The sequence below is a fragment of the Rattus rattus genome, chromosome 6 (genome assembly GCF_011064425.1).
Source record: "Rattus rattus isolate New Zealand chromosome 6, Rrattus_CSIRO_v1, whole genome shotgun sequence".
In the NCBI taxonomy this organism is placed as follows: domain Eukaryota; kingdom Metazoa; phylum Chordata; class Mammalia; order Rodentia; family Muridae; genus Rattus; species Rattus rattus.
This window is the reverse complement of record NC_046159.1, coordinates 150,550,215-150,566,211: the sequence shown is the minus strand read 5'-3', so window position 1 is coordinate 150,566,211 and position 15,997 is coordinate 150,550,215. Positions and strand designations below refer to the sequence as shown.

The following is a 15,997-nucleotide window of genomic DNA, read 5'->3' as shown; positions in this document are numbered from 1 at the left end:
CAGTAGGGATGCCTTAGGATGGGGTCTGACCTATAATTTTTGTACTACCTGGAATCTTTCCTAGCACTCAGGATGGCCCTGTAGCATCCGTCTCTCTCTCTCTCCCACACAGTTTACTTCAGCACAGGCAGAATGTTGAAGCCCTAAGGTCGAACCCACTGTTTGCCATTCCTTTCTGGTCCCTCTTCTCACCATTTCTGTTCTAATAATTGCTCACCGGGGACAAAGGAAAACTCTTCCTGTCTTTGTCACAAATAATAAAGGGTTCGATGATGGAGTGGAGGGGCAGCACGTGTGGAATCGGAGGGTTTCTGGTCCACACCAAGCCCCGACATCAGCATCATGCCTGAGCTATACCCTCCATTCAAGTGCCAGGCACAGAGGTGGGGGCAGGCTTCCCCCTCCCCTCCTCTACTCATCCAGCAGGGCCTAAAGATGCTCTTTTAAGACCCAGGAAAAGTCAGCTCAGTGCTTCCAGAAAGCTAAAATGAGAACATCTTCCCTTGCAGGAGTACATAGACACAGACTACCGGCAGCTGCCCAACGGTGTTTACACAACCGCAGAGCAGCGTCCAAACGCCTACATTCCTGAAACAGACGCCACACTTCCTCTGCCCAAACCGTATGGCGCGCTGGCTCCATTTAAGCCCTCCGAGCCTGGAGCCAACAGGAGGCACATCAGGAAACCCATCATAAAGCCTATTGAGATCTAAACGCATGAAGCAATCCGGCCTTCTCAGAGACCGGAGCCAGGCTTCAGACCTTCTGTGGAGAGCGGGCATGGCAGCCTTGGGCTGCTGATGAGCTGGGCACAGCCAACAGCGGTGGCTTGTTATAAAACAGTGCTGTCCTCTTACAGTCACCAACCGTTACGTGACACTGGATGGAACATAGACTACAGTTACGTCAACGTGTATTTTAACTGCTTGTGTGTTTCTTTTTCACCGTGTAGTGACTACACTTCAGGAATGTACAGTAGACAAGATGCTGTAAAAGTTTAAAATAAATAACTTTTCAATGAAGTACAGAAATTAGAGTGGTTTTTTTTTTCTATTAGAGGAAAAACAGGTACCCATCTATGTGTGCCCTGTCTGACCTCCTGATCAAGGAAACGGCCCGTGTGACAGACTCGAGCCTCTTAGCTGCAGCAGCACTTGGGCTGTGTAAAGAGGGGTGGGGACACCTGTCACTCAGGTAACGTCACTTCTCTGAGAACAATTCTACTTATGTCCTCAAACGCTCATTTTGTCCATATCTTTTTCTGATCCCAGTGTCTTGATTGTTAGACGTGATGGTCCACTAGAATGAGTGAGGCCTGTCCTTTTACATTTACTAACCTGCTTAAGCTGCTTCTCCTGGGTTGCTAGCTGTTAGGAATCTCATGTCCAGCTCTGGAAGACTGAGACACACCATACTTCGGTTTTGCTAAATCCAACATCATGTTCCAAGCACCTGTCCTGCCACATCGGGTAGGAATTTAAGTTCACTCTCATTCTGTGAGTCCTGGATTTGGCCTCTCTGCTCTGCAAGATCATTCCAAAGCAAATGGCATGTGAGACACTTCAGTCAGTACCAGCCATTTAGCTAGGGAAGGAACCACTGCACGCTGAAACAGTCAGTGCTTTGTTATAGAAAACACTGCACACTGAAACAGGCCTTATGTTATAGGAGTCAATGCCCACTGGAGCAGTCCCTATGGCACAGGAATTAGGAACCTCTTTGGGGATTAGAAAACATACACAGAGAAAGTTTAAACTCCATAAGAATGGAAAGACTGTTTTTAATCACAGAAAGGAGGAGTCTTAAATATTGTAATATATGTTACTAGTTGATAAAAGGCAGGTGCCACCATGGACAGAAGTGTCTTAGATTACAGTCCAGTGTGTGTGTGTGTGTGTGTGTGTGTGTGTGTGTGTGTGTGTCTGTGTGTGTCTGTGTGTGTGTGTGTTTGTGTATGTCTGTCTGTGTGTGTGTCTGTGTGTGTGTCTGTGTGTGTGTTTGTGTGTGTGTGTCTGTTTGTGTATGTCTGTTTGTGTGTGTGTGTCTGTGTGTGTGTGTCTGTGTGTGTGTGTGTGTGTGTGTGTCTGTGTGTGTGTGTGTGTGTGTGTGTGTGTGTGTGTGTGTGTGTGTGTGTGTGTCTGTGTGTGTGTGTCTGTGTGTCTGTGTGTGTGTGTGTGTGTGTGTGTGTGTGTGTGTCTAGCCCTAGAGCATGAAATTTTTTTTTGAGGCAGAAAGGGATGCCAAGTGGAGAAAACAACCTGGTCCAACCTTTGGAAGAAGAAGGCCAAACTCACGTCCCAAGGCCTAGCGAATTGGCTTGCTGCAAGAGTATCCATGCTGCACAGGGTCAGAATTTGAGAGTTAAGTGTCAAGGGGTTACATGTTACTCTTCAGTGGACAGCAAGTTAGTGAAGAATTAGGAGCTGAGTGTCAAAGTCACGCTGAAGTTTACTTCAAATACGTGCCCAATAAGTTCACTCCAGGAAGTTACGGAGCAATGCAGGTGTGGACAGAAACGAAGGAGAGCAAGAATGGGTGAAAACTCCATTTACTCTAAAGATGTAGACAAGTGTGCTCAGAACAGCAGAAAGCAGATGAGCCATTTAAAGTCCAAATTAAGTGTTCTGCAAGTTTTATTATCGAAGAGGGTTTTTGAATTTTAATTTGAACTAAATAAAACCTGCTGTCTTCAGTACAGAGTAATTTGTAACACAAGTCATGTGAACAGACAGAAGTAATGTGAACATACCTTATTGCTGCATTGTGACTTGGTGACAAGATTCTGAGCCTGGCTGACCATTTGGAGCAAAGGGGAAATGCTATAGGCCAGGACAGTTTCTAGAGCACAACAAAAGTTGCAGAAAATATGGAGAATTGCACATGGGTCAGTGGCGTTACAGAATCATTAAAATTTCACCACATGAATGGGAACCAGTAATGGCCACAAAGAAGCAGAACTGAGTTTGCAAAGCTGAGCCGTATGGGTCAGTGTGACATCACTGCAGGAGACAGACGAGGAAGGACGGAGCACCTTGTCAGGTGTCAGGACTCAAAGTGCCTTATGCAAAGAAGGCTACACCCAAAACCTAGGGAGAGTCAGACCAAAGCGTCTGAGGTTGTATTTAATGATAAGATAGTACTAAGTCATAAATATAAAATTAAATATGGCTCTATCTGAATCGCCCCAAAGGCAAAGGCTGGTTTAAGTGCCATGTGTACAAATGATTTGTCACAGTTGCTCCATACTGGAAAGACATCTTGTTTACTCCAGTTTCAGGTTCTTCTGAAGTCCTCTTCGAGAGTCACTTTTTCTGCTTGTTTTACCTTCCTTCCAGTGATCTGCCTGGCTGTTACTGCTCTGAGCACGGTCCTCTGTTTTTTATTAGTTCTGTAGTGCAACAGAACCAGCTCCCGGCCTGCTGGGCCCCCAGGAAGGGCGCTGTGCCCGCCACAGTGCACAGCCTTGGACTTGCTCTTTCCTCTTGGCTGTTTACTGGCTGCTCGAACTGAGAGGCGTGGCCGCGGCCTCTGAATAAGCACTGTACAGAAGCCCAACAGCCCTGCAGTATATTCTGAGCTGTTACCACTCTTAAAGACAGTTGAAGACTCCCCAGGAAAGGGAGGCGAAGTGTTGGAACTGGTCATCTGGATGTTCATAAGCCCAAAAGCGAGGTGGTGTGTTTCAGAGCAGCTTCCTCTACAAATTCTGCATCCACATTGTCATGTCCTTCAAAGCCGTGTAGTGCTGGGGGAGAGGGGGAGGGGGGGGAGGGAGGGAGGGGGGGGGGGGGGGGGAGAGAGAGAGAGAGAGAGAGAGAGAGAGAGAGAGAGAGAATGTTACTATGGAGCCAGGGCTATTTATAACGTTCCCACAGCTTGCTGGGAACATCATTTTATATTTTAGTGAAATGTGTTATTCTGAGAATACGTTGCTAAATGTCATTAAACTTTGGTTTAAATACCCTGAGCCCCTTTCAGTGTTCAATGGTAAGTGCTCCATTGGTAATTAGGTAGCACAGCACTCTCTCTAATGGAAATCGACTTTACTAAGGACGTACTTGTAAGGGTTATTTAAGGAAGAAAATAATACAAAAATGTGACTAGGGAATGACTGGGGTGTCAAAGCAAACTCCTGGGAACAGAGGAATGGGTTACCTTGGTTGGAGGACTCCAGGTGCATCAGAATTTCAATGAAGTAGTTCAGAGGAAGAAATTCTACTGGAAATGATGACTTGTCAATCATAGAGCTCCGAGGCTAAAAGGGAAAACACTGCCTACATATGAGTTGCTTCTCCAAGATATGCCCAGCTTTAAAGAAAACGATAAAAATCATCGCTGTGTCTACCTGGGCACACTGAGATGGGAGGTGGGGTCTGGAGAATGCTTACTATCTGGGTCTACATAGACTCACCTCTTTCTTGTAGTTCTTCAGAAGCTGGGCCACGTGGTTCCGTGAAATGATGTTGGAACTCATGGGATGGTCCCAAAGCCGACAGACCTTCTGGCCAATAAGCTGAGTGAGGTTGAAAACCACACAGAGGGCAGTATAGGTCACAGGGCACTGGCAGACCACATACCTACTCTTCACTTCAAACTTATTCCCTAATGGGAATATTCTAAAAGGCAGAATGTTTGTGATTCCTGACTGCTGGAGAGAGGCCACACTCGTGAAATATGCCTCTGAAGTTTTCATAAACACTCCCTCAACTGCTACTTGAGGAAAACAACTTTTACAGCAAGGCTGCCAAATCCCTTTCTTCCGAGAAAGATGTTGAATCTGAGATCCTTCAAAGCTGGAGAGGAGCATATCGACCCACGCAACACTGACTGGGGGCTAAAGATGGTATTTATGTGATTTCTCTTCTGCTTGGCCTAAAAATTTTAAGTAACCTAACAATATGGAACAAAAGAAAAGTCAAATTTGGAAGCCAAACTAGATGTCAGCTCTGTTCCTCGGGGAGACAGAGCCTGGGAACCGTGGGTGCTTTGTTCTCAGGAAGCCTGCGACTGAAGCACTGTGAGGCAAGACCACCAGGCCCAGAGGGGACATCCTTTTGGGGAGGATGGCCAGGGCCAAAGGTCCTGGTGCTCACAGTATATAAACAGCACACAGGGCTGGCCAGGCTCTTGGCTCAGGAAGTTTGCAAAGTCAGAGGTTTGAAAGACCTTGCTGTGGAATTTGATGTTTTCATGATGTTTCTGACTCCAAGAGCGAATATCCCCACAAAAGAGCAAGGAGTGGCTTCATAACCGTTTCTCTCCTGATTTTTGTTCTTCTTTTAACCTGGAAATGTTTTCCTATGCTCAGCTATGCAATAGGAGGAGGAAATGCAGTTCTAGAACCTTCTGACCTCACCTGTATTGAAATCCCTTATCAGTTTAAATGTCAGAGGCACATGTTTCCCTTCTGCCTCCTACCCAGACTCTGACGTAAATGTAGTGTGGTCTCCTAGGGAATGAAATGGATGAACTCTGTGCATACGCTGTGTCAGCATACACTGTGTCAGCGCAACGCCAGAGAAGCACACGGGGTAGGCCCTGTGAGGAACAGAAGGGTAGGGCTGGATGGAAAGTGAACAGACTTCAGCCAAAGCAGGAAAAACTGTCTTCTTACATGCAACAAATGAAAGAGGGCGGACTAAAGCTTAAGAGGAAATGAATTTCAGGATTACGGAGGAAGCCGGACAATGATGCTAAATTTCAGTTTTCATTTTTTCTGAATTATCCAGATCTACAAAAAAAAAAAAAAAAAAAAAAAAAAGTTGGAGATTAACAGATAGACGGACGGACCTATCCACTTAAATACCGCAGCAAGTTTCAAATCCTGAGTGTTTCCTTCTGAGACATTCCAACCCAGCATCCACAGGCTAGCGATGCTTTGAAAGTGACTCGGAATCAAGGGGCCTTTTATTGGGTAGCAGACTGCCGGTGACAAAGCAATGTAAAGGATAAAGTCCTCTGAAGAGGGACTACTGCTGTGTTGGGTAACACTGACAGAAGCCACACACGAATGGCTTGCACGGGAAAGATTACCAGGCAGGCCTTAACTAACAGTCAGGCTGGCACACACACCGTTATCTGCCGTTCGTTTTTCTTGCATTTCCAGTCGAACTTTGAGATGACAGAATTAATTGGCTGGAAAGTAGGTCATTCGAATAGTTGCTTGAAAAACAAATTCACGGACACAGACTCCCAGCCTCTTTCTAACCTCATGCACAGAAAACAAATCTAACACCAGTGTCTGGACTCAGAAGTTCTTTAGGGCCCCCTGGATGGCTAAAGTACTTTCAACTGGCCTTGAGGGGATGGCTGCAGGAATGGGCTGTACTAAGAACTTGTAGGGCCCAGTGCAGGGTAAAATAAAGTGATATGTGTTCAAACAATAAGAGCTTCAATATATACCACAGAGCGTTAGGCTGAGCATCGGACCTTTCTGGAGGTAGATGGGCCTGTGTGTCACATACCCAGAAGTCAGCCCTGAGGGTGGCCAGGATGACACTCACCCCCTACTTAACTCAGGTCTGCTTACCTTTCATAAGCCTCGTGACCACAGTCTCGGTGAGCAGCAGCACGCCGTTGTCAATGTAGTGCAGAAGGTTGTACAAAGGGAGACAGTGGACCCCAAGGATTGTGTGCAGAGAGTGGAAACCTAGGGTGAGCGGGGCAGAAGCAGGCGTGATTAGCTGGCGTCTCCGGGTTGCAAAGAAGATGGTTTGATTCTGTCATTAAAGCACTGAGCTTGCTTGGGGCCTGGGTCAGCTGGTCCTTTTATAGCAAGCAGTTCCTGGTCAGTATTATCTTGCTGTCCTTGATAACAGATCTTCAAACTCCATATGCCCAAGCTAAAAGGTTGTTGGGGTGGGGACCATCTTTCTGAAAAGTAAAAGGAAGCCGAAGCCAGAGGATAAGTTGTATCCCCATCTCTGGCCTCTCATAAAGACTTCTGGGGTCTACTTGGACTAAATTACAGAAAAGAAATGTAGACGACATGACCCGATCGGGAGCCTGTAAAAATTCAGTAGAAATTATGTCTCTTCTCTCTCTCTCTCTCTCTCTCTCTCTCTCTCTCTCTCTCTCTCTCTCTCTCTCTCTCTCCCTCATTTCATGACTAGGGCTACAAACCACACTATGCACACTATTAGTGACAAGGAACAAAAACAAGACACATGGAAGGAGAGACCAGACCAGGTGAGAATAAGACACATCTTCAGAGCGTCGGCCCCCTGAGCATCTTTGGGAAGATCTACACTCAGTGTGCCGAAACACCAGAGGCAGGAGAGCAGACCCAGACTAGGATCCTGCTTAACTAACCAGCTCTAAGTAACTGGCCTTTCTGAACTTCCTTCCTTAACCTCACAAAGCGGAATGCTGATACCTTTCCTCCTGGGCTATTTCGAGGAGTAGAGCAGTTACATGGAGCCCAGCATGTGGTACAGCGTGATTAACACTGGGCACACACTAAGTGAGCACCGGCTCACCTGCTCCGCTCCCAACACTATCGGATGCGACTACCAGATTCCCATAGATTCCGACAGGAGAACTGAGATTTGCAGGAGGTAGAAACTTCCCTGTTTCCTATAGTTAGTAAGCAAGAGGTTAAAGTAGCCTGAACACAGTCTGTGGGATCGTAGCCTTAGTTCCCAGCCAGAGAATCATGCTCTCAACATCTAATAGCTGTGTTACTGTAGCAACATGAACAGACACCTGAGAGGAAAGTGTGGGTGTGTTCAGAAACATGAAGTGATCATGTGAGTTGAAACCTGATGATTGACAGGTCAGTTTGGACCACATTTACTTAACACATTCTTGTACACGAGGCAGGGGTGGGTAGTAGGACAGTGGACAAAATGCTGACCATTACCATGCCTGTTCTCCCTTGCCATGTGGTAGACAGAGGTGGCAATTGGCTTATCACAAAAATAAACACCCATTTGCATGTGAGCAGTTATGCTCTATGTGTACATATAGCATGGACCTGATGCTGAATGCTACTAAGGAATTTATCCAGTACTGAAAGGTTTTGTGCATGATAAAAGAAGAATACATTTTACTTGGAATATCACCATAACAACAGACAAAGAATGGATTAGACATGGTCTGGACATGTGGGAGAGGGACTGGGGGCAGCGAGGGAGGAAGAAGAGAGAGGGACATGTTCTAGTTAGAGTTTGTATTCCTTTGACAAAACACTACAGCCAAAGCAATGTGGGGAGGAACGTGTTTATTCTCCTAACAGTTCCATGTCACTGTTTATCATCAAAGGTCGCAGGGACAGAAACTCAAGCAGGGCAGGAGCCTGGAGGTAGGAGCTGATGCAGAGGCCATGGAGGGGTGCTGCTCACTGGCTTGCTCCCCGTTGCTTGCTCAGCCTGCACGACTCACAGTGGGCTGCCCCCCCACATGTATCACTAATTTAATAAAAAGTGTCCTACAAGCTTGCCCATGCCCTTGAAGTTCCCTCCTCTCAGATGACTCCAGCTTATGTCAAGTTGACATAAAACTACCCAGGACAGAGGAATCTTGTGGTAATATGTGCATGCTTAACAACTGACTGGATGCAGGGATGACAGAGAACCGCAGCCTGCTCTCGGGGTTGTACATGGCCAAACTAATGATGCTCAGTGAACTGGGGTTTAGGTTCTGAGAGGTCACGGCATTTTCTCCCTGAACATATGAGTCATGAGCCGTGGGTCGCTCATAATTCCTGGCAACATCAGGGATCACATGATGTGCAGATGTTGTCCTCAAGCTGATGTGAATGGCTAAATACAGATTGAGTTCACTGGAATCCCCAATTCAAAACCAATTACAGAATTACTACCTAATCCACACCAATGTTTCACATGGACTTAGAAATGCTTTCCCAGATTAGTAAAGTCAAAACTTATTCCTGAAAGAGCATTTACACTAGATCATGAGTCCTATTCTGGGATTTAAAATTCTTCTCCAATGCTGTGTACACGCTGCACGTCCCAGCAGTCCTTTGTGTGCTTCACTAGCACCAAGGGCAGCGGCTTAGTCACAGACTCGTCTCTGTGTGTCAGCTCTGAGCAGAGCAGGTGGCTATAACTAGCCATCATTTTAATCCCACTAATTAGCATCCTCCATGGCTTCTGGCCTTGCTGCAGCCAGAGAGAGAGAGAGAGATGGTGACAAACACGAAAACAAACAGCCAACCAAGACTCTGCCTGCCACTTCCTCACTCCCTTTTATTTAAATGTTTGACTTGTAAAACTCAATTTTCACTAGTCCTATAGACCTGAAAAGCAAGCACCCTCATACCCTTGCATATAGGAACCCCTTGTACACACACACACACACACACACACACACACACACACACACCAGTGCCACCTCCTTACCCTCTCTTCCCTTGTCACATGAACAATATAAGCTTTTAGTAGAAAAGGAAGAGCCAAGTATGTACAGAAACACACAGCTGTACCCCAGCAATTGGAGAATCAGATGTTTGAGGCCAGTGTCAGCTACAAAAGTTTGAAGCCATCCTGAGCTACCTAAGCCTACAATAGGGGAGGGAGAGGGGGCAGAGGGGCTTGGGGTTGAAGGATAGCAAGAAAGGTAACAGTTAAAAAGTAGTTAGAAAATAAGGGAGAGAAAATGGTATAAACCAGAAACCTGATGAGAGGGTAAAACAAAGACCATAAAAACAAGTCAATAGCAAGACAACATCCAATCTCACTAAACATGCCTGCACAGAGCTTTTATTCCCTGAAAAAAACATATGGCTAGATCCAGAGTTACAAGAAAAAACAGAGTCAACTTCACTAATCAGCAAAATGCAAATGAGAACTACGGTGAAATATTGTTACCTTCTGCCTCTCAGGGTGCAAAAGCAGAGGTAAGTGTGGCAGAGAATGTGGAGAAATGGAAGGTCTTGTGCGCTGTTGATGGGTCAGTGAAATGGCACCACCACTGAGAGAGACAGCATGAGCCACCTCGCAGAATCCAAAATGGGACCGGCAAATGATCCCATAAACTTTCTGAGCAACCAAAAGAATTAAAGTCGAGATACTTAAAGGGATTTGTGTACTAATGCTCATTGAACTATAATCACAATAGCTAAGATATATAAACACCCATTGATAAACAGGTAAATAATATAGAAAACACATAACAGTGTAATGTCACTCAGCTTTAAAAAGATATCTTGTCATACAAGACAAATGAGTGGACCTGGAGGACATTATGGTGGTTAAAATAAGCCAGTAGTGATGTTGTGCTCAGGATTAGCGCACTGGTCTTGTAAATTAAGCCAATCACGGAAGAGATAAATACTACACGGTTCTATTTATAGGAATGGTCCAAAATGGTCAGACTCATAGAAACAACAGAAACGTGGTGGCCAAGGACCAAGAAGACAGAAAGGACAGCTATTGTAGGTGGACTATAGGAAGAGGTCATTCGGAAGATGAGAGCGTGCTTATAGTTAATACTGTGTTGACATTAAAGTGTTAAAAGGGTTGGTTTCATGTTATATATTCTTCCTATAACAATTAAAAAGAAACAAACCGTAGTGCCAAGTCCGGCTTGGCCATGCAAGGGACAGCATGACATGGTTCCTGCTCCTGGAACAGAGCCAGCAGGGTGTGGACCTCAGTGAGTGTTGATGGCTGCTGTGGGCATTACGCTTGTTTGTATAATAATGTGCGTATTTTCATGTTCCTCCTTTGGGGAAATGTCCTCCCTGTTAAGATTAATGACTCCATGATAATCAGAGACAGCATGAGTCTGGGAGGTGAGGGCGTGTCTATTGTCTTAGCAAAAATAGGAAACACCGAAACCTTCAGGACAGCCCTTTAGATTGTTGGGAAGAACTCTAAAAACATGAGGTCAAAAATATATAATTTCTCAACTCTGTGAAATATGAGGATGCAATATGAATTATATGAAGGGCCTCACATACCTACAAGAACAGAGGCAGCCAGCTTGTCAGGAAGATACAAAAACACAAATGATTTCTGAAATCAAGGCCAGCCTGAGACAGAGAGAGTCTAGGCCCACATGTGCTAAGAATGGTACCCTCAGGATACAGAGAGAGTCTAGGCCCACATGTGCTAAGAATGGTACCCTCAGGACAAGATCCCGACCAGCTAGCTTATTTTCTGTGCTTACAGGGCCAGGCAGATCTCTGAATTAATTTGCAGTATTAAAAAATAAAGTGTTTGCTGTCTCTAAGAATCAAGGGGCTGGGGTCATAAAATGCTGATTCATGGGATAATCAAAAAAGAACCTGGGGCAATGACTGAATTGATATGTAAATTAAAAAACTGGACTTTTGATCCTCAAGAGCTGAGTTACCCAGAGAGGTTTTAGAATTGCAAGAGAAAGTTATCTCAAGAGAGAGCAATTTGGAAAGCCGTCTCAAGCAGAGCATAGGCCATCAGCCTGTAACACATGATTTGACTGCAAGTCCTTTGGTTTTTGCTGCTCTCAAACATCCCTTCTCTCAGGAACCTCTCTCCAAGCCGAGGCTGGCCCTTTGCGGCTCAGTAAACACAAGGCAGATGTGTATGGTCAACAGGAGTCTATGCATTTCTTACAACAAATACTGACTTTCGCAGACATAGTCCTGTACCACCCCCACTGCTGTTTGTGGATGCTTTCACTTCTTGTACATTACCTGGCATTAAATAGTTACTCCACACACTCATGGACTGATCTAACAAGTGACCACTTACATGAATAACTGTACACACATGGTAAGGGCGCTGTGAAGCCCTATTAGGCCTTTTTCTCAAAGTCCTGAAGAAAACTTTCCGCTTCCAAGCACTTAAGGGACAGCCTAGTACTTGACCCGAGCCCGCTTCCCCTTCAAGTCTCTCCAGACAATAAAGTATAAAACTACCAGAGAAACTTCCCAGGAGCAACACCATTGGTGCACTTCAGCTAGAGGTACACAGGAGAACTGGCTGGAACCGCTTCCTAGAGGTGGCTGTGTCCTAGAGGAGTTTAGTAGTCAGGGGAGGCCTGGCCAGGAGAGCCCAACCTCAAGGCTTATCCTCCACCAGAACCAGCTGCTGACACAGGTGCCATCTTGAAGCTCAGTGCTACTGTCCAGAGACCGTGTGAAAAACAAATTAGTTACGGCAAATGACAAGAGACCCTAGACTCACCAGGGGGCAGAGGGAAACACAAACTGCTAGCGGCATCCAAAATCCTGGTCATGAGATGAAAGACTTCGAAATCTGCGGCGCTGCCGTGCTCGTTGCTGAGTGGAAAAACAACCAAGTGGTCAGTCAAGCACCCGAGCAGTGGCTCTGAGTGCCACGTGCAGAGATCCCTGTGAAATGCTGTGCCCTGGGGAAGGACTCATAAATGAGAGGCCGGCCAACAGCTGAAAGCATAGAATCTCACGCCATACTCAGTCATCTTATAAGTTATAAATTACAGTCACTGAAGTTTCCTGTCCTTGGAAATAGTGGGCTCATGTGTCTCTCTCTCCCTCCTCCTCAACTATACACCACAGAGGGCAGGTGCGGTAGCCTTGAAATCTTAGTCTCCTGGGGTAGATAGACGGTTCTGGGGCTGGTGAGAGCTGCTGTGAACTACTGTTTCCAAAGGGCTTTGGTAGAACAGGCGGTCATCAGAGTTACTAGCCCTCTGCACACCGGGATAAAGGAGATGGAAAAATACTTGCGTACAGGTGGAGAACCCAGGGGTGCACACTGTGTTTCCTCCAACTGGTTTCCAGCAAGCACCAAACGAGATCCAGCTAGAGGGAAAGAAGATCCATGAGGGACAGCTCTCTCCCTTCCCCTTAAGGCCCTCCTGGCTGTCCCCTGTAGCTCCATGACAGTTGGCATTCAGGCTGGGATCAGGCCCACTATACAACCAGCATTTCTGAAAGCCATTCTGAGGCACTGAAATCCAGAATGGAAAGACTGGAAACATGCCCCCCGCTATAACAGAGTGCCCTCTGTCTGCGCTGACAAAGATCCACTGGGCGGCTCTCACACTGACAGACTCTCACCCATGAGTGAAGGTCAAATGCCAGGGCTTAGCTGCCAGGCTGCCACACTGCCAGGGCTGAGACCTGCAGGGGTGAGGAAAGGTGGCAGGGCAGCTGGGAGTCACATACGAGAGCTGTGGGGACAGATGGCATTGGGGCCACGTTCTGTGGAACTGTGTCTCCCTAAGTTAGCTCCTCTCCAAATCTCCATGTCTTTCCCTGTTAGGTGGAGGGAAGTTCATTCACAGGGCTGCTGCAAAATGTCCCTTACTGGAACCAGCGCTCAGCAAAACAGCACTATACCTACCCAGACCTTTTAGGCCTTAGGGCTTTACTTAGAAACCTATTCTAATCTTACAGGTTTGTCAGCAGTAGGGAAGTCTCCACCAGGCTGTGCACCATGGACCTGTGCACCCACTTGCATGTAGGTTAAGAGCAAGGCAGAAGGAGCTCTACGCACAGCCAAACACTGTCCTTGGCGATGTGGGATTCTCTGGCTGAAAGCAAGCTACATGTGGACAATATCACTGAGCTCTACAGCGACTTCCTTGAACGGGTTTCCAGACAGACTGCCTAGCCACCCTCTTTAGAGAGGCGTGAAAGGCATGACTGGTTATAACTGGGCAAGTTTGGAAAGTCAGGGGCACAACACAGGTGTTGTCTCTGGGCCTCTTAGCTCTAGGAGTCAGCACAAAGTCGTGTAAAAACCTGCATGCTATTAGGTAGAGTGAGAAAGAAAGCTGGAATGGAAAGTTTTCACACTTTAGAAGGTGAAACTTAAAGTCCGTTGCTGTAAAATTATAAAAAATGCTTCTTTTATCCCACACTAGATCCGACACCGTAGTGCCCCATGACATCTGTGGAATATATTCATCTCAGTCAGCAAAGCCTCTCACCCACTTGCTCCATCCCATATCATACTGCTGATGGCTTCTCTCTGAGCCTGGCAGCAATCTCTCTATCCGTCTAGTTCCCAAGGCAGGTTGCCACCATGCCAGAAATACACATCCCAATTCCGTGGCGGCCCAGTGTCTCCAGCCACTACAGACTCTCTTCAACTTAAATCACCACATGAAAGAACTCACAACACAATAACCTCTGATCCAATTGATAAGATATAATTGCCCATCTAAACATACAAAGCCCTGTACACCTCCATCCCTTAAGAATATTCATAACAACCTGTAAATGTGCAGAGAGGAATCTTAACATCCGCCTCCATGTTCTCTCTCTCGCTCCAGGCTCCTCCTCCTCCTCTCTAAAACTTTTCTCCCACCCATCCTTCCTTCTTGTCCAATGAGAGGCCTCGCTCTATCCTGTACCTGCCTTCGCCTGCATAATGACATCACCCTACAAATGTCAACAGAAAGAGATTCTAAGATGTGGGCGGTCAGCTCATCGGTCTCTCAGACACACGGCTGAGAGCTTCATGCTCTGAAAGCCATTGCCAATGGCTCTGCAGGAGTCGCCACACCACTGTATGAGCAAACAGACTCATATAAAAAATGCCACAGATGTCACCCATGGCATTTACCACCAGAAAAAAAGAAACAAAAAAGGTAGAAGGGGTCTGGGTACCTAAAATTAAGCATGAGGCTGGGGAGATGGCTCGGCAGTTAAGAGCACTGACTGCTCCTCCAGAGGTCCTTCATGTCCAGCACCCACGTGGTTAATCTGCACAACACCCTCTAACTCATGGCTACCAGGTACTGCACTGCTATCTCCTAGTAGGTGGGGTGGGAGATACGGAGCTGGGCAGGAGGCTGGCCTTGTCTGTCTTCCGGAGCTAATGAGGAGTTAGCACGCTCTCCCGTGTCTATGAGCCCTCCAGTACAGAAATCAATACTCGTTGCTTAAGAAAGAGTTGGAAGCCGCCAAGATGAGCCGCGACCACCTGGCAGCTATGCTGGCTTAGGCTTTCATGGGCACCGATGAACTAGTTGAAGGGAGGACAGTAAACCACACTCAACATCAAATGCCCTCCATCTCCCTCCTTCCCGCCTCGCAATCTAGAGCACCAGACAGACCCGTTGAAGATTGGAATCTCTAACCCAACCTGAAAAGCCAAGTGGGGTGGAGGGTGCTGAGGAGACGTCTCAGTCAGAAACTGTCTGCCGTACAGACATGGGAACCTGCGTTTGAATCCCGAACTCCATGTGAAAGCTCAGGCAGAGCACTGAGCGTCTGTACCTCAGGATTGGGGAGGGAAGAGACAGAGATGGGGGATTCCTGGAGTTCCTTGCCTGTGTTAGTGACATCCATTTTCAGTGAGCGATGCTGTTTCAAAACAAACAAACACCCTAAGGTAGAAAGCGGTGGAAGAAGACATTTACAGTCTACCTCCGGCTTCCACATGCACTTCATCTGGACATGCATATACACCCGTACATACAACACACACACACACACACAGAGAGAGAGAGAGAGAGAGAGAGAGAGAGAGAGAGAGAGAGAGAGAGAGAGAGAGCAACAGCCAATGGTCTCACTGACTAATTCTTGAGAATTGTTCATGGGCTAAGGAGACAGTTGAAATTAGAAGAAAAAGTAAAACCAACCAGTTTTGAAATGTAGTCCAGAACTATCTGTTCGATTTTCTTCTTTTCTACGCCCTGCAGGTGTCTCAGTAGATGGTCTCTTAGCTCAGACACCATCTGAAAACAGGACAGGCACTACATAAGTCACCACAGGCCTATGCACGCCTGTAACTGATTTTAATTAGGACCATTATTAATATTTCATATAAACATGAAAAACCCACGCTCTTGGAAAAATCCACCCCTGCTCCCCAAAAGGAACACGACTCTCAGTTGTCCTCTGCTGGCATAAACATGGCTTCAACATTTCTCTCAGGAGGAACCTCTTAACCAAAGCCAGTGGGCAACTGGGAGTCCTTCAGCCCTGAGGAGAATCCTACAAGGAAGCGCTTGGCTCCAGCTTTGAAGTTACAGGCTTTGAGAGACATGGAAAGATTGCTCCATGGAGAGACTGTGCTTGCTCCATGGAGAGACTGTGTCTCACAGAGAGACA

At 46.5% G+C, this 15,997-nt stretch overlaps 2 protein-coding genes across 2 annotated transcripts in view; one reads left to right on the top strand and one right to left on the bottom strand.

The window, feature by feature from the left end:
- The window catches only part of Ccdc146 (coiled-coil domain containing 146), a 143,140-nt gene extending 142,118 nt beyond the window's left edge, over nucleotides 1-1,022 (top strand). Inside the window, exon 19 of the mRNA XM_032907072.1 lies at nucleotides 510-1,022. Coding sequence (XP_032762963.1) covers nucleotides 510-713 — 204 coding nt within the window. The 3' untranslated portion in view covers nucleotides 714-1,022. The remainder of the gene's footprint in view (nucleotides 1-509) is intronic.
- A 1,595-nt stretch (nucleotides 1,023-2,617) lies between these two features.
- Gsap (gamma-secretase activating protein) overlaps nucleotides 2,618-15,997 on the bottom strand; it is a 93,934-nt gene continuing 80,554 nt past the window's right edge. Inside the window, 10 exon segments of the mRNA XM_032907071.1 lie at nucleotides 2,618-3,745; nucleotides 4,156-4,255; nucleotides 4,412-4,513; nucleotide 5,498; nucleotides 5,673-5,708; nucleotides 5,710-5,731; nucleotides 6,530-6,649; nucleotides 12,135-12,229; nucleotides 12,663-12,733; nucleotides 15,526-15,621. Coding sequence (XP_032762962.1) covers nucleotides 3,654-3,745; nucleotides 4,156-4,255; nucleotides 4,412-4,513; nucleotide 5,498; nucleotides 5,673-5,708; nucleotides 5,710-5,731; nucleotides 6,530-6,649; nucleotides 12,135-12,229; nucleotides 12,663-12,733; nucleotides 15,526-15,621 — 735 coding nt within the window. The 3' untranslated portion in view covers nucleotides 2,618-3,653.